Below are 26,933 nucleotides of genomic sequence, written 5' to 3' on the forward strand. Positions count from 1 at the left end.
ATCACTAATAATCTACAGGGATGGTCAATTCACAGCTCAACGCTTCTAAACCCTTTGGAAATACAGGTGCTGTCCCTTCTGGTGCCCCTGCAAATGCGCGCAGATCTCTGCGGCTCTTTCTGCAGTTTTCCTCTGCACCCGATCTGCGTTCGTGTAGCGCAGATTTCCGCAGACCTGCGCGGCTCCACCAATCGGATCAGAGGGATGCTGCAGATCTGCGCAGACCTGCGGGAATCTGCGCTCCACGATGGCGACCTGAGATTGGTCTTTCCTTTTTGCGCAGGCGGAGCTCCGCGGCTCGCTTACCATTGGCATCCACTGTCTGTTTTCTTGCAATTGCTCTGGGTTGCAGGGGAGAGGACGGACGCATTGTGTGTGTATGCAGGCAGATGTGAGCTGGACTTACACATCCACCGACGAACCAGCCATCACAGACATAGAGAAGACCACCGCGGTTGTGTTAATATGTGGCAACCTGCGACAGAGCGATTGCAGGTGAGGACCACCGCGCTGCTTTTCTTTTTCAAAATGGGCTGGTTGATGGTACTGAAGATATGCCTGCATCTGGGGGTTTAATTTCGTGAGGGGGATACAATAGTGGCGGCACAGCTGCCTCCTCTGCATTAGTGACAGCACAGCATCGGGAGATGTCCATGTTCGTTACTGTAGCGTCGGAACTACGGTAGCCGATGCGTTTTTTGAAATTGATTTTATTATATCAATTGACGACAGCGTGTGGATGCCAATCAAAGCAGCTCAATGTATTAATGACTAGCAGGCTGTATAAATCACTACAAAGGTGAGTGCCTGGTGTATTGAAAACCAAACTGGTCAGGACTGGCCTTTGGCTTCGGGGAATATCTGTGTTTTTAAAAGTCTTGGTGCCACATCTGTTTACAAGCTGGGATTGGGCTCAGGTCTCAACGCAGAGTTGGGTTTGCAAGCTCTCTGGCTTTAATGACATTTAATACGCCACACTTCGCAATTAACCGGAGGGGGGGTTTCTGAACCTGTTTTGTGAGGGAAAGAAGTGTTCAAAATTGTTAATGACACGTATTGTGGTCTCCGGTGGCGCAGGGTTATCCGTAACTGCAATATTGGCTTCGCGTCTTCTCTCTAAATGTTCTCCAGATGGCGAGCCGGCCAGCCTGCCAGATGAACTTGCACAATCCCTCTGACAAAGCCTGGCAGGGAGACAAACACTGAGTAGTAAACTTTGCAGGACTGTTTTAAGTGATGCTATCTATATGTTTTTGCAGCTTTGAGCTGTGAAATATGTCCACTTCCAACTTCCCCAAACTATACATTTTTATGGTCTTCTGTATTAATACTATGGATATTGCAAGTGCTCGATTTCATATTACACATTCATGCATTTAAAAAAGGCAACTGACATACACATCCTCATGGGTTGGTCTTATAGTTTTCACCATTATACATGTATGTGTCAATCAATCTATAGAAGACGCAATACAAAAAAGCTTCACATACTTCTTAGGATGATTATGTATTTTGATGCATTAACTCTATAGAATCCTTCAAATTAATCTTTGATAGGAGTTTTGAACTGTGTAAGAAGTTGTAATATTTGTGGATATCAATAGGGGCTATAGTACATCTTAGAAATGGAAAAGGTCTCAAGAGGAAAAGTTTCTTATGCTGTACTTTTAAATGAACAGCCATATCTTACAGCTGGGGTAAATATCTGACCACTCCGCCCCCACATTCCAAAGATCAACCCCCCAACACACACAAGCAAATATGCAAAGATCAATTTGGGAAGGAATTTGGAGAACAAAACTTCCTTTCCTAGAATTTCCAAAACATTTATGGTATTTTTTTTCATTCGGAAAGCAAGGGTTTCACAACTTTTTGTTTTGGAGACTCGTCCAAAGAAAGCGTGCGCGAGAGAGAGAGAGAGAGAGAGAGATAAGTAAGTCATAACTGGAGTACTTCGGAAACTTCAGCTTACTCAATAGACAATAATACTTTGCTTGGAGAGATGCAGTGCAGACAGACGTGGTCCTTAATTACAGTCCTTTTTCCTGGCAAACTAGTATTTGTAAATCACAGCCTTCTGTTGTTTTATTGCTTCTCATACAAGCAACAAGGCAGGGCGAACCATTTAGGAAGTTTCTAAAAAGGACATTGCTGTGCGAGGCCATGCAAACAAAAAGAACACATTCGTCCTCCTGATACTGAAATAAAAAGATACAAAGATCACATTCTCTGAAGGCCATACTTTACTGATCAATTAAGGGACGTCTGAATTTTATTTAACCCTTTGTGGAGAAATCAATGGAGTGGCAGTCCAAAGTTGACAAAGCCCCCATCTAAACTCGATTCAATCAACATGACTCATTATACTGTTCTTGGGCTGAATCAGTATTCATTAAATGCAGATAAGATTTAATTGATGCATATGTATAGATTGCTGGACTATTAAAGTAAACCATTCACAAAATTGAATTGTTTCAAGTGAAGGGTGTCAATACTTTCAACTCCAACGTTGTTTCTTCAGTTTTTGTCTCTCCACTGCTGGATGAAGGCCTCCTCCATATCGTTATTCATGCACACGTGTCTTCTTCAGCTGTCCTCACCCAACAAGCATACTGATATCTTTCTGGAAGTGGTCTTCTTGGTTGTGTTTCTAACGTCCAGTGATGATCAGTTCTTCTCGTTGTGTATCCAGCCCATTGCCATTTCTAGCAATGATGACGCATACTCTTTCTTGTTGGTTGTCTAAAGCATTTGTTTATTTTTTCTCTCTCTTTGTTATTCCCAGCTTACAGCTTTGCACGCTTTCTTGGGTCATTTGTGTTTTTTGTATAATTATGTGCTTTCTGGGTCCAGGATTCTCACCAGTATGTTAATGCAAGTACACACCAGTCAAAGGACCCTCTAAGGCACAAAGGCAGTCTCCACTTTAGATCCATATGTATTCCAACAGCATTCAGACGTTTGGCGTTCAGTTAATGATGCTAATTTACCCAAATAAATATAAATGTTGACCTAGCTGGATGCCATTAACGTCAGTCTATTTGGGAAAAGCGTATTTGTGAAACGCCACTTCATGAAAGAGGGAAAATGTTAGAATGGCAGTGGGCCGAACACACTGCAAGAAGAACAGACCAAAGATGGATTAAAGAAGCTATAGAATGGATCCCAGGAGTTTTTTTGTGATTCAAATAGACAGCTATACTTTTATTTCCTCTCTTTTAAAATATTGTCCCTGATCCTGCAAGAGCTTCGCTGATTCTGCTTTGATGATATACATGCATGATGCTGACAGCATTGCATACGTTTGATACTTGACATGACCAGTCGTTTACAGACGAAGCTGTGAATATGAAATATGGGGTTGAGAGAAAGTGATTTATCATGTAGTAATGGCCCAGTTTCCAGCTCGGTGAACAGTAATAATCACACAGATGTGTGTTCTAGCCATGATGGTGTCTTCTGACTTGCACTGTGTGTTTCCTGGCTGATTAGATCCACAAGTCATGGCTAGGAAGATGAATTCACCTGGGAATATGTGTGTGTGTGTGTGTGTGTGTGTGTGTGTGTGTGTTGTCCCTGCTTTTCTCCTTCCTTCATTCAATGGAACTTGTCTGGATGTTATACAAGAAAAATTAAATGGTCCTAAATGTCCAGTGAAAATGGATGTTTGTCTTCATTCTTCACCAGTCATGCTGTGTGTTATTTTATTATTCCTAGCATGAATGGTTGCTTTCAGTTAGTTGTTGATGTGAAGATAATGGCAGTTTGCCGTTCCTTCATCTTCCAGGTAACATTTGAACAACCCAAATAGATAGTACTGTAAACTAAACTTTGTTTTAACCAATCTTTAAGCTTTTATACGCCTGCATTTTGATTCTATCAGAGCTGTGTCTGTTTCAATGAAATCATCGCAAACACAAAAGCAATCCAGGTAACTTCCCTAGCAAGGACGGATTAACAAGAACACTTTTTTTTGTTTACTCGTTTACTTTGGTATTGCATTAACATGTAAAACCATGCTATTTAACTGTGTTGGGAGTAAATGTTTTGTAAATCAGGAAGAAATTGCATTAGTCTATAATTAAAAAAGAACACGCATTAAAGCCTTTTTAAAAAAAATATATACTATATAAGGAATTTAAGAGAACTCATAAGACTGCAATATCTACCCACTCATGGTTTAGCATGCATTTTTGCCTTTAGGTATGCAATACCCTGTTGTTTATTTGAAAATCAGTCTTTTTTTGGTTCACATTTTGTGTTGAGTCCATTTAATAGTGTATTTTACTTCTGTAAAAGAGACTCATTGTACCCTACTTATATTTTTCCCTTCAGTGTAGACGCTGTGTTCACATGGACTCTGTGGAAATGTCAAACAGTTCATGGGGAATCTTACAGGAATGTTTGCTACATGTCGGTTAGACGTGCCTATGATTCCATCTGCTGTTTTATTTCAGTCAAGGAAAGGATTTTATGATTTTGTTTGAGAGCCCTGGCTGGAAGGGAAGAGAAAGCAAAGACTGGATGTTTACTAGGTATTTTAGGACTTGCTACTTCAGTTCCTGAGCACTAGAAAACCTGTAAAACAAGACCATGTTTGAATAAAACATTTCATTGCCCTCCTGTGAACGCAGAATCCAACCTGAAGCTCATGCAGTTTTTGCAAGGTGTCACACGCATGTTTGTCCGATGATCTGGCTTTCAGTTGTAGCAGCACTATGAATCTGTCAGTGTAGCCACTTAAATGGATTGAGGTAATGTACATCTCTTTCCACTTGGAATTGGCAGTGATTCATTCCCTCCCAATTTGGCATCTTCAACTATAAATCCATTCAGCGCAACGCTACAACCCCTGTACTCACACTGGAGAGTTATAAACATATATGTACCTCAGAAACAGGTGCTCTCAGGCTATCTGCTTCTTTGTAACCTGTGAGTCCTGAAACTGCAGACCTTTAACATCAGTTGAAATGCTAACTGATCTACTACTGACACTGGGGGCTCTTAGACACCTGGGAGACCACAGGGGTCACTATTGCATGGCAAACCAGGCCCAAATATGAACCGGCAACATCTGGTCTGTAGATTCTTACATCCCTTTACATCCCAGAGTGGATGTTTTTACTGGTTTAGCCACTGGGAAGTTGCTAAGGATTTTATTTATACTAAACTAGGCCAATTCTATGTAGGGCTTTTTCAAACCGGTGTTCTAGTCAAAGTGTCTGGGTTTAATCACCACTGTGGTGATATCGTCAAGATGTTAATTAACAAGAAGATCTTCACAAATGGGTTTTAAACTGACATTTCAGTGGTTTGTTAATATATAGAGCATGCAATGAGTTCAACAGTTTTGAAACTTTTGTCATTTTCTCTGAACCACTGTAGTGTTTTTTGTGCTCAGCAGTCGACTGCTTTAAAATGATTCTGAAACTTCTGAGATGTTTTTGTTGCCGAATAGACGACTGAGTGAACCTTTCCACTGGCAAAACTATTTTGAAGGCCAGGCAATTTGTAATAAATACCTTGCTGCTGGCCTGGCGAGTTTCACTCCTTCTATGATGCGTTTAATAATCTTTGTTTTATTTCCCTTTACATGATTTGTGGCTGAGTTTATCGAGCCAGTCTTACATTTTCGAATCTGATGTGTGCGAGTGCCTGCTTGTATTTCTAAAAATGTGAGGATAAACACGCAGATAAAAACAACTATTTTGATGGATGCATAGCTTTTAAATAACATGGTTGAAGTGGAGAAACAAACGCCATTGTAAACTTCCACATAAATCAACTGATGTCCTCGCTCTGTAACGCGTTTACAGATGGTGAAATTTATCACACCCTCTGTCCTTTTGCTCAACAGCTTTCATGCTTTCTGTAACAATGAATTCTAGTGCTTTGCAACTATTAGTTCATTAATCTTGTCTTTTACATTGAAACTGCAGATTGCAAATATGCACAAGGATGTGGTTTTGTTTTATTTTTCTTCCAATTAAGTACCGATTGTCAAATAAAACTAGTAGATAGCAGCCCCCTGAAGCTACTCATTATTTGTTCATTATTTAACATATTTCATGCTTTCTATGACCTTTCTATGATGGTTGCTTACAGGACTGAAATGTCCGGACTGACATGTTTTGCTTGATACACTTCCTTTGGTGACTAAAAAAGTAGATATGCTCTTCTTGCCTGTTGCAGCCGAAGCATTTCGAATTGAATTGTCCCAATTATTCAACTCTGCTGTCTGTACACTAGCATTTTGTTTGTGTGTATAATTTAGGCTCCCTATCTTCACAAGCCACACTGAGATTTATTGCATCAGTAACATCCACAGCCAGTAAACATGACACAGGGCAATGTTTCTCCTCGATGTGGTCTTCCGGCTTGTTTGTGGAGCATCTGCTGTGTATGGATTGTGACATTGTGGTTAAAGAGTACTCATTCCCAGAAAGGGGGTCAGACTTATTGTTATCAGGAAATTAAACTGAATCTGTTTGTATTTGTTTAACCCCTGGATTCCAGCCAGTTATTGCTGCTGCTGTTTTACCATTTGAGTGCCACAGCTGAAAATGTACTGTGTTTCTCATTGGTGCCTCATTTCAGCTATCCTCAGTGCAGCTCCAACAACATTTGCATTTTGAAATCAATTGACCCTAGTCTTATTAGAAACGGCTTCCATTTGGGGACTTAAATTCACTTAATTTATGTCTTCTTTGTTCACTTTAATTTAATTACAAACTAGCTACCATGTCGTTCAAACAATTAGTTAGAGCCTTGAGTGAGTGTCCAAAGCTTACAGGACCCTTATCAGGAATAGATTTATAGCACATCATTGGATCATTGGTCTTGTGATTCTTGCACATAGGATTGAACCCTTTCCTCAGCAGTATTTAAAGAGAACCTTCATTTGCATCAATTTCAGAATGATTCATTTGCCAAGGTCTATAATACTTGACAAGTGTAACAGAACATAATAAATGTGGGTGTTGAGCTGGGGGTAAGAGGGTTCATTATTGCGTTAAGCCTCTAAGTCTTTGCTGCATAAATTCCCCACAGTGCAGAAGTTTTCACACTTTCAAGACAATTTCATAGCAGTGTTAGTGATGCATTCCTTCAACTGCGATTTACACGTACAATAAATGCCATCAGTTACTCATGAGATCTTTGCAATAACTGTGTACTGGGTATTTCTCAGTCAGGCAAAAAAGAGTTAAGCCTTTACAAAGTATTTCAGTATTTCATAGTAACTGTAAACTTAGTTTAAGTAAATATTAACCTACCACAGTGTGATGCAATTTTAAACACGATGCATGGTTTTAGTACATTTCTGTCTGGAATAATAGGTTATATACATTACTGAAGTGTTTACAGTAATGCTTAATACTGTATTTTGCTGTAGTCATTGTAAAATCATCTATAAGACAAAACGCTTTACTCCATTTTTTTGAGGTTAATTACAACTTTCTATATAGGACAGAAAAAACACTTATTAGACAGTCTGTAATAAAGTTTTTGGACTACAATAACAGTTTCGTGTCTGTTTTTTTTTTAAAGCAGTATTTCTTTCCAGGATAGCTTTGAAGGCTTTCCTTTCTTTGTCACAGCCCTTAAACGTAGAGTAAAGCGAAGGGTATCAAAGGGTGTTTTAAATGCTTTCCCCTCTGGCAAATGCTGGGATTCACTGATCACAATCTGAATTGAGTTAGGAACTGTACATTACTTCAGCACACTTACCAGCGCAAAAACCATCTGGTTGTCTGCTTTCCAACAGGATCCTTTCATCTCTCTGCTGACTTCCTCCTGGCTGACCTTGGATATCTCTGTCAGTCTGTCTCCTGAATTGGATGTAAGCTACACAGAGTAAATATACTGTGCGCTTCCAGCAGACCATTATGGGCTAACCAGCATTTGTAGTAGTGGCAAAGTATACATCCCAAATGTTTGTTTTTTTTAATCCTGGAGATAGCTACCATCTACCTGATGTTTGAAATTCTTTCTGTCTTCATATATATACATGGATTTCGTATTTCCTTAAGATAGTAAATAAAGCTTGCTTTCTTTCTCTGCGTTTTGTCCATGGTGGCTCCCATTAAAAAAGAATGGTAAAAAAATAAACAGTTTTAAAAGTGATGTATTTTGAGTGGTTGAATAGAGATTATAACAATGAGATACAGTATCTGCAAATGTAACATTCACTGTTTTCCGATAGAAAGATAGTCCATTTCCATATTGTTTGTACTATTTTGTATCTCGGCACAGAAAAGGGAGTTCTTAGGCTGTTGACACTGATTGAGCAACGTATTAAAATGAATAATCTGGGTGAAGGAGTCCTCTGAAATGTGAATACGAACAAAGTATAGTTATTAGAGTGATATTCCAGAATCTTGGGGGGTGTTACTCAGCTGGCCTCAGATATCCCCCTCTTTCTATCAAAGGAGTCGTTACAGTTTGACTTCAAGTTTGAATGACTTTAAAAGCCTCTTCCACCAGGAATGCTTTCCCCAAAGCCTGGAAATCTTTAGTTAACATCTGCGACCTGTTAGAGATCGTATAAGCAGCTCTCCAGCTCACAGAATTGGGGTACAGTAAGAGACACTTCTGAAAATATAATGCATGTGCTCTAAAACCACTCCTTTTGAAAAGCAAGAGTCATTTTCTGTACTGCCTGAATCTGTCTTCACTTAAACTATCTGGGGAGGGGGTCAATTTAGAGTAGGTCTGTTTTGAAACGGGGAAATCTGAAGGGCTTTATACTTCCACATATTTGTTAACTCTCATTGGCAATAGACCCAGGTTCAGGCTGCACAGACACCCTATTTTGAGGGGCATCAAACTAAATAAAAGTATGAGAGAAACCATAATAGTAAGACTAACACTGGGGGTGAAAGATTATAATGATTCCTAGCCAAGGAAGGTTAATAAGAGTTAAATTGCTCCATCTTCACTCCCTCGGCCTCCTGAGTTATTGTAGTCTTCTCTCTCCGGGGGCTTCCTCGAAGTGATAATTGAACTACACCAGTCATCTTCAGTGTTTCATGAAGGGAAGGAGACATGGAATTCAAGTCAAACTCTGCCACGCAGACCTCAGGAGTCTATTTTTATATTTGTCAGCCTTGCCTCAGATTAAACAAATAAATAAAATCTAAAAGAAGCGATTATAAAGAAGAGATGTCAGGAGAAACATACGGGGATAATTCTGCTTTGGCAACGCTCCACACACCATTGATTTGGACTGCATTTGTGTCTTTCTTTTTCCTTTTTCAACAACCTCCGAAACCACACTGTTTAGAGAGCAGGAACAAATTGCAAACTCCTATCAGTGCTGTCACCTGTCACCCAGCTCTGTTTCCTGTGTTTAAGAGCTTTTCTTGAAATGAGTTTCTTCCGAAACATACACATTTAATAATGACCGTTCCTTATAAACAGTAACAGGGTGACCGTGTAGCATCTTGCCATCTGTAAAGTGTTAATGTATTACTGTGGAAAAAACAGCAGACATCTCTGATTTGAAATCTATTTCCCAATGGGGTTTGGAAAGCAGATCCTTATCAACCTGTACTTTACTCGGGTCTTCCCGTCAGCTGTACTGGAACAATCCCAATCCCAGGAGGTTACAAGCGAACTAAACTGCACGCCGTATTATTTAGCTCGGTTAAGTTCTTGTGAAGACTGTGCCCATGCAGTGAAGTTGTAGATCATTTTTAAGTGCACCTTATCTTCTCCTCTAGTCTCTGGTCCCTTTGAAAATGTGTTTTTGTCCAAATCATTATGTGTTTCCTTACTTCTGGTATAATGGCATCGTACAGTTTAGCATAGACATGAATTGTAATAAAAACACATTACGAAACTTAACTGCTTGATGCTCTGCGCCCTTTGCAGTAAACAGTCACAAACTGAGGAGACAGCAGGACAATTATGCCCATATGCAGAGGTGGAAGTTCAATTCAGTCCTAATTGCAGGCGGGAACACAGTATCATTAACATACTGATAGGATGTGTTTTACTCAATGTTTCCATGAATATCAAGTGGTGCCTTTATATGCAGTCTGGTAGCAGTCACGTGTTGTGCGTCTTGTTAGGGACTGAGCTGGGAATTAACTGTGCAGAAAGCAGTAGGAATCATGACTAACAGAAGATGGTATTTAAAATCAGTGTCACGAAATTGATTTAATTGAACTCCTACTAAAATATTGTGCAATTTGTCTTCTCTTATCATCTCTATGTATATATGCATTTTTACTTAAAATATTGCTATATTTCCCTGACAACATGATACACCCATTCACAGGAGTAGCCATGACTTTCATTTTTTTTAAACCACAGGAATGCTCAGCTGTCTTGGAGACGCTGATGGTAAAGTCGCTGTGCATTTATAGACATGTGGGTTTTGTTTTATTTATTTATTTTCAGGTTTCAGGTTCGGGGAGGAATCTCAGGTTACACTGAGGAGAGCAGCAGAACTTCTCTGCTGGAACTGTAGGGTTACTGGTTTTGGTTCCTGCCACAGTAGCTTGGAGAACGTCCAACAGAATTGGGAACTAACTGAGGTGCTATGCACTGAATTACATGTACCCAACAGTTTCCTTTCACTCTAGTTTCAAATTTGAAGCCTCTCAAAGAGCAGGAACCAGGGTTCGGATTAATACAGCATTACACTGTGTCCCTGGAGCTGTTTAAGTCACATGTATGTATTCTGACGTGTGCTTTGGCTGTTCTCCATGATTTCATGTTGCTGTTCAGAGATGTGCTCGATTTAAAATGTTAGTTTTCCTGGAAAGGGTTAAAGGTCATAACAGAGGGCCACACTATCTCCAACCCCACCAATAAAAAGTTTGGATGATCAGTGTAGCCATGGTAATCTGCTCTACAGATGGAAGTAGTGTGTGTGTGTGAAATACCTAGTGATAGTAGGAATTTCAATGCAATGTTGTCCATTCATCCTGGAATTTTTCAGAAAATTAGAATCAGGAGGCACATGTTTCCTGTGGCAAGGGAAGGAAGGTTCCTGTTAAAAAGGGAATAAATATATCTTCATGCAACAACAGCCCAGTACGTCATTCTGCTTCAATTTGCCAAGTACACAATACAAGTCCCATTGGAACACACAAGCTATTACTGTTTGTGTTTCTTCCACAAATATGCAACATTTCGTAAATGAAAAAAAAAAAAAGGGAAGAGACAAATGTCATTCCAAGATGTTGAAGAATAAACAGAGCCCATTGCAAGCCAAATGGTATAAATAGTATTCAGGGACTTTCGTAAACATTGCCTCTTTTGAACCACCAGCACTGAAAAATATGAGGCGTGCGTATTCGCCATGAGTCTGAGAAATAGGGATGTGAAATCAAATATTGAATTGCTCCACCTGGTGTAGATTTCCTGTTATTAAGCTGACCAAGATGTTTAGCCCTGAGGAGAAGCTATGATATGGTCTTAAACTAACATATACTCTTATGTGCCCGGCAGTGCAAAACACAACACATACCCTACTAAAGGTATAGTTGTGTAGTAGAATGTGTTGAACACATAAACTCATAAAGCGTTCTAATTAGAGACTTATCAGCTTTCCTTTTTCCTCACGTTTTTGGTGGAGGATCTTGTATTGAAATTAATCAGTTTCCTGCAAAGAAGAAAAATACTCAGTGGGGCTCAGTGAGGTCTCTAGGTGAGAAATAGGGATTTCCTACCTGTTCTAGATGGTGTTCCTCAAGCATTGTGCTTGTTGTTCTTCATAATTGCAACCTAGAACATAAGAATAAAATGTAGCAAAATGACTTACTTGATATTATTTGTTGTTATAACATATTTGTTTCATTTGGTATGCATTTGACCTTGAAGAAACTTCTTTCCACCACAGAGAAAATTGGTACCTCCATAAAAAGGCATGTAGGCCCTTCCAATAATACGTCTGAGCCCAGTTTTGATCAACAGAATTTTTCTCTTGCATGCTCTTGTTTTCATGCATTCACTGACTATTCTCTCCTTGGTTTTAGCACTTCCAGACCATGCTGAAGACCAAGCTCAATGTGTTAACACTGCGGAAGGAGCCTCTACCAACAGTTATCTTCCATGAACCAGAAGCCATTGAACTCTGCTCCACTACACCTTTAATGAAGAACCGAGCCCACACTGGTTACAAGGTATTGAGCCATACTGAGCACCGATAACACTTGAGCAGTTTATGGATGTATTGTGTAAAATTGGATGATGATCCTGATTAACGCATTATTTATTTTAAATTAATTACATTTGAAACACTTTTTAGTAACAATTACTGAGCTTAGTCATACGGTTTTTCTGTTTTCTGTTCACACATTTAATTCTCTGGCAGTGTCATATTTTCACAATCAACACAAAAAGATTAGTTACCTCTCCCAGTTTTAGTCTTGGCTCTCAAAAAGAAGTTTAACCTTGTCTAAAAGATGCCAATTTTTTGGTTTGTTTTTCTTTGTCTAAAGCAAACAAAAGTATTTTCTACGTGCGATGATACATGCCGTTTTTTGACAGGATTATGGTCTACTGTCATGCTTTGTACATCAAAATGTTCTTTGGGTTTCTCAGACTGTGTTTCACTGCAAACCTCCAGAGTTTAAATGTGACCTTTTCCCTCGATCTGTGTGGCTGGCTTTCAGTTGTTTCCAAATGATTTAACAAACCCACCGACCCCATTGTCAGTTTTGCCTGCCAGCCTTGTCATTTTCACCTGTATCACAAACTTAATAATGATAACCATGTCCTGTCAGATCACAGTCTGTCATAACTGCTCCCTGAAGACACTTGCGAATGTCTTGTTAAGCCGAAGAGTCATACTCTGAAATCAGTTCTCTGACGGCCTAGCAACAGGCTCAGTTCAGTCAGGCTTAATTACTTCTTGTTCTTGAATATCTAAGTGAAAACGACAGAAAACAACATCTCCTTGGGCAAGAGTTTGGAAGGGGAGGGGAAAAAAGAAGGCAAATTAAACAAAAGTACGGGTGCTGCAAATTCAAAATGAGACTGATTCATGGTGGCTAGAGCTGTAATGCTTTTGACGAGCACATGTTCCCAAAATAGCTGTTGACGGTTACCATCAAGAGCACCAGAGATTATAATTAGAAGCTTGTTTTCCTAATCGCGTAGGAGGCAACGCCAAGCGATGCACATCAAAGGTGTGTTTTGTGGATCATTACAGGAATTGCCATGTACATTCCTTCGGCTACACAGAGACTGGCTTCCCACTGTCTGTGAGCTGATGAACAAAAACGCTAGCTGCCACAATCATCCCTAGAAAAACAACATGTTCTTTGTAACCTGACTGGCCCAGGGATCAGTCCAATGGTGCCAGTTAAAGTCTATATCTTACTCAATGCGCTTGACCTTTGGAACTCACAATAGACTGCCACACTTTCACACTGCAATTTAAGTTCAAAAATAAGTATTTTGCTTTTAGTGGAAGAAAGGGCTGAGATTTTTATAGATCATTGCAGTCATTGCTAGTGAGCTATGTGGAATCTAGTGACTATCCTTTTCTTTGTAATTACATTTTTTTGATGTATTCAGTACGTTTTAGATGTGAATATTTGCCACTGTCTCTGTGATGGTTTTGTTTAATAACAGGACGTCTTAACCTCAAATAGACAAAAAAATATTCTTTATCGTTATATTACGTTTCAGGAATCTAAATTGTGTGGAGATAAAGCATCACAATCCTTTTATCCTCTTTTGCAGTCTTTAATGTTAGAGCTTAGTGGTTAGCCAGACTTAGTCAAAATCTGAAATGTATTTTGCATTTTCTTTTTAAATATATACTATATAGGCTATATAGTAGAAACCTGACTAAATGCTGTATTTATTCAACAGAACAAGAATTCTAGAGTTCATATTACATAGATGTATTTCCAAAATGAATCTTTTTTTATATATAAGGCTTCTGAAGTAATTACCTTTTTAAAAGCAGCTCCACCAGCAGTCATGTGTAATGTCACACTTTTTCAGTTCATTACATTTCAGTCTGCGTAGAAACCCTCCAGATTAACTAGCACAGGGGAGCGCTCTTTTATTCCTGGAAACTATAGATTTTTCTGCCCAGTTTAAACATTTCAATTGACTATTGAGCTTCTGTACTGTAGTAAGTATAGAATATGTCTGTAGAAAGTTTTTTTCCTCTCTTTTTCTAAGGTAGTGGTGAGACCCAGGCTGTGTTGCCATGGTTACTGCTGCATCCATTTAACCAAGAAAACCCATTAGAAAGGGCTGGGATTTGTTTTTTTCCCCCCATTGCATTTTCAATGGCTTTTATTTTAAAAGGGGGGATTTGGTGAATTGTATAACAAGGCTTCAGGGTTTCATTTAACTGCTAAATAATTAGAAATGGCGGAGCTTGTATTTTCTGGGTTGAAAAAAATATCAAGTGGGTGGGAGGGTGTTGAGCTGATTCGGCCTGACAGAAACATGACGACACCTCGAGATTCTTTAAGAGTGGATCATTTAACACAACAGCTGATCTGTGTGGACCCTGGCTTTGTTGTTTCTTTTTTAACTTGGTGCTGAAATGTAAAATATTTCCAGACTTCTCATATTTTTTTTGACAGCCAAGAGAAGGAAATAAATGGTTAATCTTTTTTTCTTTCCTCCTTCTTCTTTTTTGTACTTTTCCCCCTCTGGCTTCTCTGCCAAAACAAATGACACCGATGAAAGGGCAGCTCTCACTGCGCGCCACAGTGAAGCGTTGCTCCGCGGCTGAGAGAGCATTCCTCACGTTCCAGCGTTCACACACGACATACCCCGGACTTGACCGGTCTGGATTAGCTAGGATACTACAGGAACTTTTTGGGGGCAAAAAAATGTATGGTTCTTTAATTCATTATTATAGAGTGTCCCATAAGTCTGGAATCATAGGGAAAATGTATTAATTGATATTTAACACCATTACTCCTGACATCATTCACCGTGTGCTTGCTGACTGGGTATCTCATCTGGATTTGTGTATCAGGAACACATTGAGCACATTCTGTGAAGTAAAGGCTTTCGTATTGACATTTGTATCATTTTTTCTATGATTGGAGACTAATGGAACACCCTGTACATGTATATATATTTATTTTAGTGTCTTGATAAAATATATTTTTGATTGTTGTTTATGTTGTCTATATACTGTGTGTGTGTGGTTATATATACACACACACATACACACACATCTATATAAATGAGCTGCATGGCCTGAATTATAGCTGTGGAAAATCTTGATAAATATACAGTTTTCTGTACAGTACTATTAACTTCCTCAAACAGCAATAAAAACATTAGAATAATTATGTTGCAAAGATATAACTACATCCTTTTGACATACATTCCTAAATTAGTAACGTACAAGATAACAAACACAAGCAACCATTGGATAACAACAGAGCTTTAGCTGTCTGTCTTATATAATAATGAGAGACGGGTACACAAAACAAACACAAAAGCCTGTGCTTCCCGGATTCAGCAGCTCCTTCAAGTGTAAACGGTCTTTGAAGAGGGCGGTTGTTACTCCGCATTCCTCCAGGTGGAGGAGGTGAGATAATAGCGCTAGAGAGACGAGCGTCCATTTCTAATCAGCCTGTGATGATTGGAGAGACCTAACTGGTAATGCAATGACTTAACTGTGTAAAGCTTAACAGCGTTGCTATGGTTCCTGCAGTGAAAGATACTGGTAGAACAGTCGAATGTAATTGTGGGAATAGGATACCTATTTGTTACTATGTGTCTTTGTCAGCTTGCAGTTTTATCATTGCTGAGAGCCTTGTTCATTTATGCAAGGAAAAAAAAGTTTTGTGTTTTCTGTCTTCCTTTCTTCCCCCAACAAGCATACACAATTGATAGATAGACAGATAGATAAATAGAAAAACTCCACATCTCCCTATCTGTAGGAAGAAGGAAGGAGAGAGGTATATAAGCCAGCTGCTATTATTGGTGGCAGTAGGGTTAAGTTACTTTTTGCACAGATGAGTCTCAAACAATATTCTGTAGATTTAAAATATGCTTGTCTTCATCAAACATAATATGAAATGAAAATTGTTTCTGTATTGAAAAAGAGAGACTGCTTTAACCGCAGGACTGGTTTTTAAAGATATCTCGGTACCCTAAAGGTACCATGTCAACTTGGGTTAAAATCTATTTTCTTTTTCAGGACTTCGTAATATGCATTTGATTTATCCTTTGTTTTTGTGTATGTGCGTGCAGTTAATCTATAACGTAAAAAAACCCAGACAGACCCCACTAAACAGATGGTATCGCAAAAGTGTGGTCTTATATTGTATCTGCTTCAAGCTGTTTCTTGTTAAGAGCATATTCAGCACATACATATTAATCATGGTAACTGCTCGGGCCACAGAGGATTTATTTTTTTCTTTAAAAAATACGTTGGTTTGTTGTATAAACCACAATCCCACTTCAAGTAAATTAATCTGCCACTCTTGTTTTGGCTCTCTATAGTTTGAGTTACATAAAATGAATAAAATAGTGATCGTTCTTGTACAGCTGACTGCCTTCTTCCTAAGCTTTGGTCAAAAAATTAAAAAAAAACCTTCTCTAAAGAAAAATAGGGCTACTTACACATATACAGTCAATGATATTCATTCCCAAACAATGAACCAACTTAAGCCAGAGGTTGTGTAAACTTTGGATTGCCATTCCATACATTTCTAATTCACATACTGCTAAAATCACAATAGCCACTCTTGTCAGAAGCAATATTCTGAGTCTTACCCAGACAGGATTAGATTACGTTTGGCCTTGGGTTTTGTGGGCCCGTTTCAGAAGTGTATTTGATACGTACTGTATGTACCTGGACTCTCCATAAAACTGCTTCCTCACAGGGCACATTCGAGACGGCAGCGCTGGAAGAAGGACATCCAAAACAAATGGGGCCTTGGGGGAGAAAGCAAGAGGAAGCGTCGTCTTGTTATGGGATGGCACGAAACAGCACAGTAACTTCTGCTTTATTGCTTGACATTTCAAGTGCTAGATCAGCAATCCAGAAAGCAGAAGTGAAGTGCAGATGACAAACGAGTGATAGTCTGTTTTCAGGAACAAAGGTGTTAGGAATAAAAATAGGTTAAAGAAAAAAAAAATCCCCAAGCTCAGTTTTACAGGGTTGAAGCCACTCACAATTTGCTGCAGTTTTGTCATTTTTGGTCATATTTATTGCATGAAGCATATGATTGCAATGCAGAAGCTGGTGGGGAGTTATGTCCAATAGCAGAATGATGCCCCTTGTGGCTGGTATGCGCACAGCTCTAGGTTTCTATTAAAATAAATGCTTCCATTGAGGGTTTCAAGGAGTCCGTTTGATAGCTCATCCAGGGTGTACATAAGGCAATCTATGTGCCGTTTCTCCACAGAGTAATTAAAGAGAAGATCTTGTACATGTGGTTATATTCCAGGCTGTCTGTTCCTGCTCACATTTGTACATGTGCAGAAAAATGTTAACAACTTCCCTTCTAAATACGGAGATGGTATGCAACAATTTAGTTCTGTTTAGGAGATTAAACCAGAGTACCGCCACCTTTTACCACTTAGATTATTAACACATTGCCACTGCATTTCCAAATAAATCGGGTGCAGTGCATTCCTTAATTAGAGAGGTTTATTTAATCATGCAACATGGACAAGAAAGTGTTTCCTGTGGTGCTAGCAGTGGTCTGAAGTAAAGCCATATTCACAAAGTACTATTTAGGTACTGCAACATGTTTAATATAACAATTGGGGCGATTGTACGATTACATGTTTTAATTTAAGTGGACACTGGCAGCATAGCATTGGACTGATAAAACTTCTACAGGAAGTGAAGTGATTGGCTTCTTTTTTTTAATGCTGCATGAGTTTCACATCCCTTAAGTCAGATGAGTATGATTTAGGCCCCCCCCGGATCCAAGCAGTGTGACGCTTGACAAGTTTTCACAGTGTATTTACAAGGAAGTGTACTGTTAACACGTGTGAATGTTTTCCTACATGCTACAACATCCATACCTAGCATCCTTCCATCTGAGTCACGGGACTGCTGTTCTATACACTTGTAATTACTCAACAACAATATCATATCACTGTCACTATGTTCTAATAGTTTGTATTATTAAACACCAGCCGGGGTACGCATGCCAATGTTCTTAGTGTAGCGACGACGCACTCTTGAGAAATCGCAGCGTGGCTGGACTTTGGCTCTCCAGCGTGACGAGGAACAGCTTGAGAAATCTGGAGTTGAACCAGCTCGGTTTTGTCCAGTACTATCTGTTACATACAGCAGCTGTGGATCTTTTTCTCATAAATAAGGTCTCAATGGAGATTTTGACAGCCACAGTATGGTCTGCCTGCCCTGTAGACTACACAAAGGACGTGGAAACCTATCTCAGACCTGAGTGTACTCGTTTAGCCTCTATAAGGACATATTGTGCCTGTTTTATCAATGAGAAGCACTAATCAGACATGAGGTTTCTGATTTCCCATGGGCCATTTTTGAGAGAAGGGCCGATCTGATGAAAAATATATAGTAGAGGGGGCGGTTGATCCCGAACTGGAGAATACCGGATACACCCCACCCCTTTCCTCTTTAATGAATGAACCAACAACCTCCGACCAGGTTGCATGCGTGTATACACCGATCAGCCATAACATTATGACCACTGACAGGTGAAGTGAATAACACTGATAATCTCGTTATCATGGCACCTGTCAGTGGGTGGAATATATTAGGCAGAAAGTGAACATTTTGTCCTCAAAGTTGATGTGTTAGAAGCAGGAAAAATGGGCAAATGTAATGATCTGAGCGACTTTGACAAGGGCCACATTGTGATGGCTAGACGACTGGGTCAGAGCATCTCCAAAACTGCAGCTCTTGTGGGGTGTTCCCGGTCTGCAGTGGTCAGTACCTATCAAAAGTGCTCCAAGGAAGGAAAAGCGGTGAACCGGCGACAGGGTCATGGACGGCCAAGGCTCACTGATGCACGTGGGGAGCGAAGGCTGGCCCATGTGGTCCGATCCAACAGACGAGCTACTGTTGCTCCGATTTGCTGAAAAAGTTGCTGGTTCTGATAGAAAGGTGTCAGAACACACAGTGCATCGCAGTTTGTTGCGTATGGGGCTGCATAGCCGCAGACCGGTCAGGGTGCCCATGCTGACCCCTGTCCACTGCCGAAAGCACCTACAATGGGCACGTGAGCATCAGAACTGGGCCACGGAGCAATGGAAGAAGGTGGCCTGGTCTGATGAATGATGAGTTCAAGGTGTTGACTTGGCCTCCAAATTCCCCAGATCTCAATCCAATCGAGCATCTGTGGGATGTGCTGGACAAACAAGTCCGATCCATGGAGGCCCCACCTCACAACTTACAGGACTTAAAGGATCTGCTACTAACGTCTTGGTCCCAGATACCACAGCACACCTTCAGAGGTCTAGTGGAGTCCATGCCTCGACGGGTCAGGGCTGTTTTGGTGGCAAAAGGGGGACCTACACAATATTAGGCAGGTGGTCATAATGTTATGGCTGATCGGTGTATATGTACATTTGTGTATCTTGTGGACAAGTCAAATATACAAAAGAAAGAGAGAGAGAGCCCCAGTAAATCAATTCCATTAATATTGAAAAAGTATTAATTATAACTGTCAAGTGCCCATATATTCCTTGAAAACTTTAAGTTATTGTAAAGAAACAGTCTATGTAATAGTATTTGAAGTGCTGAATGCCACTTTCTTTATATCTAGATTTGTGTTGATGTCTGGGTTGTTTGTTGTATAAAACTATCCTACTATTAAAGTACTGCTACTACTTTCCATACTCCTACTAGGCCTATACTTAATTCATACTTCATAGTGCATTTCTGATGCCCACTGTCCTCTTTTTGGGCTGTAATTTGTAATACATTTCAGTCTGGCTCTTGGAATTGTAGTTTCATGAACTGGATGGGATGCGTTTTATTTAAGTACTGTTGGTAGTTGTAGTGTGATGATGATAATGGATATTGTCCACTCTTCATTTTGTATAATTGTAGTGACCGATACACCCTCTGGGGCCCTTACCCCTGGACCGTATTTTTGCATCTCAGATATTTTTCTGTTCTGCCACTCCGACTAATGGAAATTACAGGGAGCATTGTTGCCATAACACTGTATATTGGCCTTATACCGTAGTCTGAATAACAATGCCAAAAACAGGAACTCTTACATTAACTAGAAATTAAACCATTGTTTCCTAGAAAAATTTGTAAATATATAAATATGTATTTATTTCAAAGGAAGTACAGTTTGGAAACCACATTACATAAATAGCCATGTCAAAAACTACAACTTTATGTTCTTTGTGTCTGGTAAAGTTTTACACAAAATAAATGTCCAGCTTAATCTGCATTCATTTTAATGATTACATTTAATATATCAAATTTCATGTTGTCAGGATAGAAAAGTGATAAATTACAGGGTGATGCGAAGGCCTTTGATACCCGACAAGAAACACATTGTTTTGCCTGCCTTCCACCAGTGCTGCCATCCTGTGTTGCATGACATCCTTTATTTAAATCATATTGCTGTCAGGCCTGCAGAATTAATCTACAAAATGTGGTTTGGTTGATTCGATAAGCAGCTCTGTCTGAAAATGGGACTTGACGTTGGAAATTGGGCAGCCCGAGGCGCAGGGCTACGCGATTTATGACCCTCTAAGAGGAATGCGAGGCAGTTTTTCATGCAAGCACTGTCTTACAGAATAATTGAGTTCACCACAGCACATGTATGGAAAATAACATGACAACAGGGAGTATATTACAGTCTTCACTCTACGATTCTCTGTGGCTTCCAAACGCAGATGAAATCCAAACGATGTGCCAGTGCCATGTCCCGTTTCCTCCATCACACGTTGGAAAGCTGCGCTGTGAAGAGACTGGGGACCTGTCTTGCTGATATTTTTCTGGAAATTAATGCTGCTTGCTTGCCAGGCAGACACATATCTTTATTATTATTTGGATACATTATATTTGGCTGTATAATGATTCTAAGTTTTCTAAGTAGTAGCCAGCTTTCTTCATCTTCTTCATTTTCATCTTCTTCAGTCAACTTGTATTTTGTACTGCCATGGTGAATGCACAGTGACCAGGGCTGATGGAAAGACCAGATGGATGGATAATGTCATTCCAGGCTCTTAACCATTCCACAGGAGGATTGCAGACCTAAGACAGCATTGTTAAAGTAAAGTTTATTACTTTTCATATATTAAAAAAATATCTATATATACTTTGTCGGACATGCAGACTGGTTTACTAGTAAGACCCTTTTCTTGTCTCACAGAATACAGTACTGTACATTCCATGACATTTCTAAAAATCTCGTAATTGTGACCATGTGTGTATTTAACGTATGCAAGTGTTTAGTCACGGGTTTACATTTAAGCCCTTATTTGTAAAACTGTAATGGCCTACTTTCCTGAACATACATTTATCATGGAGTGAATAATTTATTCAAGATTACCTTAATGGTGCTATGTTGCAGTGAAGTATTTATGATCTTTTTCTTCCCCCAAAAGCAATGTATTCATATGGAAATTCTTTTACAGAGGTTCTTTTACAGATTTTTGGCTTGGATATGGACATAATTGTCTGCATTTTCAAATCTTGAGCAAAATATTTTCTCATGCTAAATGTATTATTTACACCATGTCCTGACATTGCATTACATTGCGCATATATCTTCAAACGACAGAAAACACAGCCAGCTAGACATACCAGCTCTTTTCAGATAAACAGTCCTTCTACACAGAATTTTGACCCCTCCATTACCCTGCAAATTACAATGTTGAAAAAACCTCCAGCTTGTCTTCAGATGCTAGCTGTCGAAGATTGCACAATAGATACAGAACGCCAAATCATTTTGTAATGTTTCATATATATTTAGCATTAAGTCACTGCAGAAAAAATGGCACAAAATGGTTATGAATGATTTTGGTGAGAAGCCTCAGTTGGCTGTGTTCTTGTACATTGGATTAATGGAGAATCTGGCACCAAAATGAATTGATATTAATAAATCAAATAAACTTTTTCAACATGGCTGCTCCCATTTTCACACACATACTATCACCAAAATCAACTTGGGATCATAAAGTCATTTAAAGAAGCTGATTTAACCGAAATTTAGCCTAATCGTAAAAGAGGCAGTTTTGTGTCTTTGTGGGTAATGCATTTGCACTGCAGGCAAACCAGTATGGAAAATAGCAGAATACTGATTTTTTTTGATATTGCAAAGATCGAGATTTGTTTTCCACTCTTTATAATGTATAGACACACTTGAATGCAAAGAGTAAGAATACCAATTACAACAAAGACCCCTTAAACATGTTGCTTTGAGGCACACGACATTCAGAAAAGACCAACCACATGCTGTAGGTTAAATGGACCCTAACTTCTGCTTCATTACGCTCTTGAGAAAACGGTTCCTGGACAAATGTGTTTACTCAAGAACTTGAACAAATACAGGCCTATACAGTTGGATTCCGAATCAGCACCTCCAGCAGAGCTCACGAATTTACGATGCAAAGAGCAATTTCACTGTTTATTCCTCTCCAATCTAATTAGGCTTCTCTCTGAACATAGCTGCCAATGGAAAATTCTTTCTAATATGATCAACTGAAAACTCTCAGGGGGGAAAATATAAATCTCCAAAGTCTTGTATTTACAAGGATGGAGTCTCGGGTGGTTTGGTGTTTGCTAGCTACATACTTATCAGGAGAGATTTGTCCTGTGCCAAGTGTGATGCATTATATGGCTGCATGGATGCTTCATAAGTTAGTTTATCACTTCAGTGCTGAAGAATTGAAATGGAAGACGGCCTTAAACCTGATGATGTGGTTCAGAAGCAGCTGTTTCTCCAAGTCTCCAATTCTGTATTTGAGGATCACCGCTAAATTGTTTTAATTCTGTTCTATTCTGATGTGATATGTATAATGAGAGAATATACTGAATTTCTGAGGGAATTGTATATTCTCAAGTGACATCACATTTCCTCTACTGTTAGACTTTGAATTAACCTGGATTGCTTGTTTGGTTTTTATCTCTTTTATTGGCTCCAGTGGTAATTTAATTTACTGGTGATCTATATTTTAGGGCTGTTTGGATTGTGAGAGATTTGTTTCCCCCTCTTTTCCTCTTAATAGTGCAGTTTCATTATGTATTTTTGTATCTGATTAAATGTTTATTATTATTATTATTATTATTATTATTATTATTATTATTATTATTAAAAGTATAACAATGGTATGCACAAATTAAAACATCTAGTGGTCACATTCTCTAGGGTATTGTGGAATTAAACACAGCTGGGGAGGACTCGGGGATTGAGCTTTGGGGAACTGTGACTTCCTCAAGTTAAGCTACCAGGATCACAATCTCTGCAGTTTTTGCCATCTATAAATATGACTAATTTCCTTTCTGCCAGTTCATCTTTGTGGTTATCTGTTTGGAGTTCTTGCTGTCAGTGCCAACAATGAGCTCATCTAAGTTTGTATCACCACCATTTTGTTGCCCTGCATTAACATCCAAGCCAAGTTAATCGTGTAATTGTGGTTATTTTCATAATCGCTTTAGTTTGAAGTAATAAGTTGCCATTTGGGCATGTCAAGTATGAAAGACATGTTTTGAACATGTAAGTTACTTTATGAAAGGAACTATGGAGCAGATGTTACCTGCCTTAGTGTTCGTCTGAATATATGTACCCATATACAAAGAGTGTAGCTGGAGAATTCCTCAGGGCAAAAACACTATATATGAACATGATTACTGCAAATCACAGACTTCGAATGAAGTTACCGTTATACACACACACACACACACACACACATTCTGTAGCCTTATTTCTTAAATTCCTGATGTTTTTTCAAGGGCCCACCCACTTCGACAAATGTAAAGGCAAACCATGTGAACTTTGTAATCTGTGCTTTAATTGAACGCTTAGTAAAGCGACAGTGCATTATCAGTAGTGCTTGGGCTGTTGAGGGGTCAAAGAGCGTGGCCTATGGTTGGGATCACTGACATCAAAGCATTAAGACTGCTAAGAATTCAGGCTCACAGACTCCTGCAAATAACAGACTGTGCTAGACACCAGAGATGCTGTAAACGTAAGGCAAATTCAAGTACAGCTTGAATGTAGTTGATTAGTTGGGTTAGTGTTTATGTTGAGAAATGCTGTAATGCAGGTGTACCTACTGTATTTCTGTGTGACATAGCTGTGATATAGATGACATGATGATCCAGAGATGATCTTAATAACAAGAAGCGTGGTTAAACCCAGTACTGTATGGACAAGGAATCTTTTGTATACATTTATATATAGGGAGGTTATGAACAGGCATTCGGTATGTCTGTAACATACATGCTGCGCTACGGTCAGGTATTTTTAAGGTTTGTCCCAGTGTTTATACATATTCTGATGAATACACATGAAAATGACCACATGCGTTGAAGAAAAAATAAGTCTAAATGGAAATTCATTAAGTGTGAAAAATAACAAGTTCTTTGGTGTCCACTAAGCTATACAGACCTTCCCCCCTCCCCCCCCCCCTCAGGTTTCTCAGTCGAAGCTGACTGAATTGTACATTGTAAATAGCAGCACAGGTGTGCTAATGTTTTTGGTGACCAGAGTAAATATATTTAGTCTGCATGATATTCTGGGATTTACAGTAAACTTTCTCTTAAAAAAATAAAAAAATAAACTGCTTTGAGGCAGACAACATATTTCTTATTTAAAACTGGATTTCCTCTGGCCATATGCTGATAAAATGAGGTTGCCTCTGTTTGGTTAGCTAGAGGAATGTCTCGGGTCTCCAGAGCCAGCGATGGGCCAACAAACTCTCCTTCCTCCTGGTTCAAGATTTGTTTTTGCCACTAGAAGAAAGTTGGCGGCTATGGGGCTAGAATATCAACAGTTTGCTGTTGGAAAGAGCTTTCTGGCATTTACCTCAGCCCAAATGGATTATATTTTCCTAATGAGTGATGTTTGGCATAAATAAATTTTAGCTTCAAAATCTGCAACAAATTAAAACAAATAAATGCTTAGTCCATGGTAAACTTAATTAATATTAATTATCTTAATAATCAGTATACTTAAAAAAAAAAAAAAAATAATAATAATATCTTTTTGCGGTTCAAGTGTTGCTTTACGAGTCATTGTGCACTGTTACATTAGGATATTTTGAAGTCATACATGTTGCATAGGAACTTTATATCCTGAGACACGGCTTCTCTTTATGAATAACACGCACAAGTAGTTTATGATGAACCCACGGCGGTTCTCTTTGTTTTCAGAGAACATGCCAGTTGCACGAGATCCAACAGTTATTCTGTTCAAGCAATCATGTCATTGCCAATATCTATGTGGCCATGTTGATTTAATTTAAACTTCTGAAAGTAAGAATTAATGGAGATTATATTGTTCAGCTAGAGATTTGATCTCTATTTGTAGGCCACTGAGTAAACGGATTAAGACAGAAAAATACGTTTTGTTTTTTTTTCCTCAAGTTTTTTTTTACTGGCTGATGTAGAACAATTCCTTGACCTAAGTCAGGTTTTAATACCATTGTTGAACTGAGTAAGATTTCCTCCACTGATATTTCAGCTGATCGCTGCTTCGTCATGTATAGCACACGTGCATATTTGTGTGTGTGTGTGTATAAGTGTGATGTCAGCAAGAATAACCGAGCCATAAATAGGCCTCATAGACTCAGCATTTCTTGAGATTAATGGTACTTGTCAGCATATTGTAATTACAGTCAAAAATGATTTCGGTGAATTTCACTGAACCCCAAACAACGATCTTTGACCTACAAGTTCAAGTCTTGACTTTCACTGTTCAATGTCTTAATGTTGTTGCTCAAAACCATAACCCAAGCTGAGCTGATCAGATTAGACATCCTAATAGCATCACCTAAAGGAAACAAGTTTTGGGGGATATTCCTCATGTGTTTAATTTCAATAATCTGTCCTCCGTATAAAACATTTCTGGAATTAAATTTAAAAAATGCATTTACAACATCTGTTTAAGCATTCTATTTCTATTAAGGATCTATTTCAGACTTGTTCTTAACTCTCTTCTCATCTCCCATTCCTTATGTACCATGTTTCTAATCACAAGCAATTGATTTAAATATCAATATTGTATTATACACTCACCTAAAGGATTATTAGGAACACGATACTAATACTGTGTTTGACCCCCTTTCTCCTTCAGAACTGCCTTAATTCTACGTGGCATTGATTCAACAAGGTGCTGAAAGCATTCTTTAGAAATGTTGGCCCATATTGATAGGATAGCATCTTGCAGTTGATGGAGATTTGTGGGATGCACATCCAGGGCACGAAGCTCCCGTTCCACCACATCCCAAAGATGCTCTATTGGGTTGAGATCTGGTGACTGTGGGGGCCAGTTTAGTACAGTGAACTCATTGTCATGTTCAAGAAACCAATTTGAAATGATTGGACCTTTGTGACATGGTGCATTATCCTGCTGGAAGTAGCCATCAGAGGATGGGTACATGGTGGTCATAAAGGGATGGACATGGTCAGAAACAATGCTCAGGTAGGCCGTGGCATTTAAACGATGCCCAATTGGCACTAAGGGGCCTAAAGTGTGCCAAGAAAACATCCCCCACACCATTACACCACCACCACCAGCCTGCACAGTGGTAACAAGGCATGATGGATCCATGTTCTCATTCTGTTTACGCCAAATTCTGACTCTACCATCTGAATGTCTCAACAGAAATCGAGACTCATCAGACCAGGCAACATTTTTCCAGTCTTCAACTGTCCAATTTTGGTGAGCTTGTGCAAATTGTAGCCTCTTTTTCCTATTTGTAGTGGAGATGAGTGGTACCCGGTGGGGTCTTCTACTGTTGTAGCCCATCCGCCTCAAGGTTGTACGTGTTGTGGCTTCACAAATGCTTTGCTGCAT

The 26,933-nt window shown here is 39.2% G+C and overlaps 1 protein-coding gene across 1 annotated transcript in view; it reads left to right on the forward strand.

Annotated features, from left to right (window-relative positions):
* The first annotated feature begins 321 nt into the window (after positions 1-321).
* Positions 322-26,933, forward strand: part of pid1 (phosphotyrosine interaction domain containing 1) — a 30,957-nt gene continuing 4,345 nt past the window's right edge. The window contains exons 1-2 of the mRNA XM_066709661.1: positions 322-495; positions 11,988-12,134. Of these exons, the coding sequence (XP_066565758.1) occupies positions 466-495; positions 11,988-12,134 (177 nt within the window). The 5' untranslated portion in view covers positions 322-465. The remainder of the gene's footprint in view (positions 496-11,987; positions 12,135-26,933) is intronic.

Source organism: Amia ocellicauda, chromosome 7, assembly GCF_036373705.1.
Source record: "Amia ocellicauda isolate fAmiCal2 chromosome 7, fAmiCal2.hap1, whole genome shotgun sequence".
Taxonomy (NCBI): Eukaryota; Metazoa; Chordata; class Actinopteri; order Amiiformes; family Amiidae; genus Amia; species Amia ocellicauda.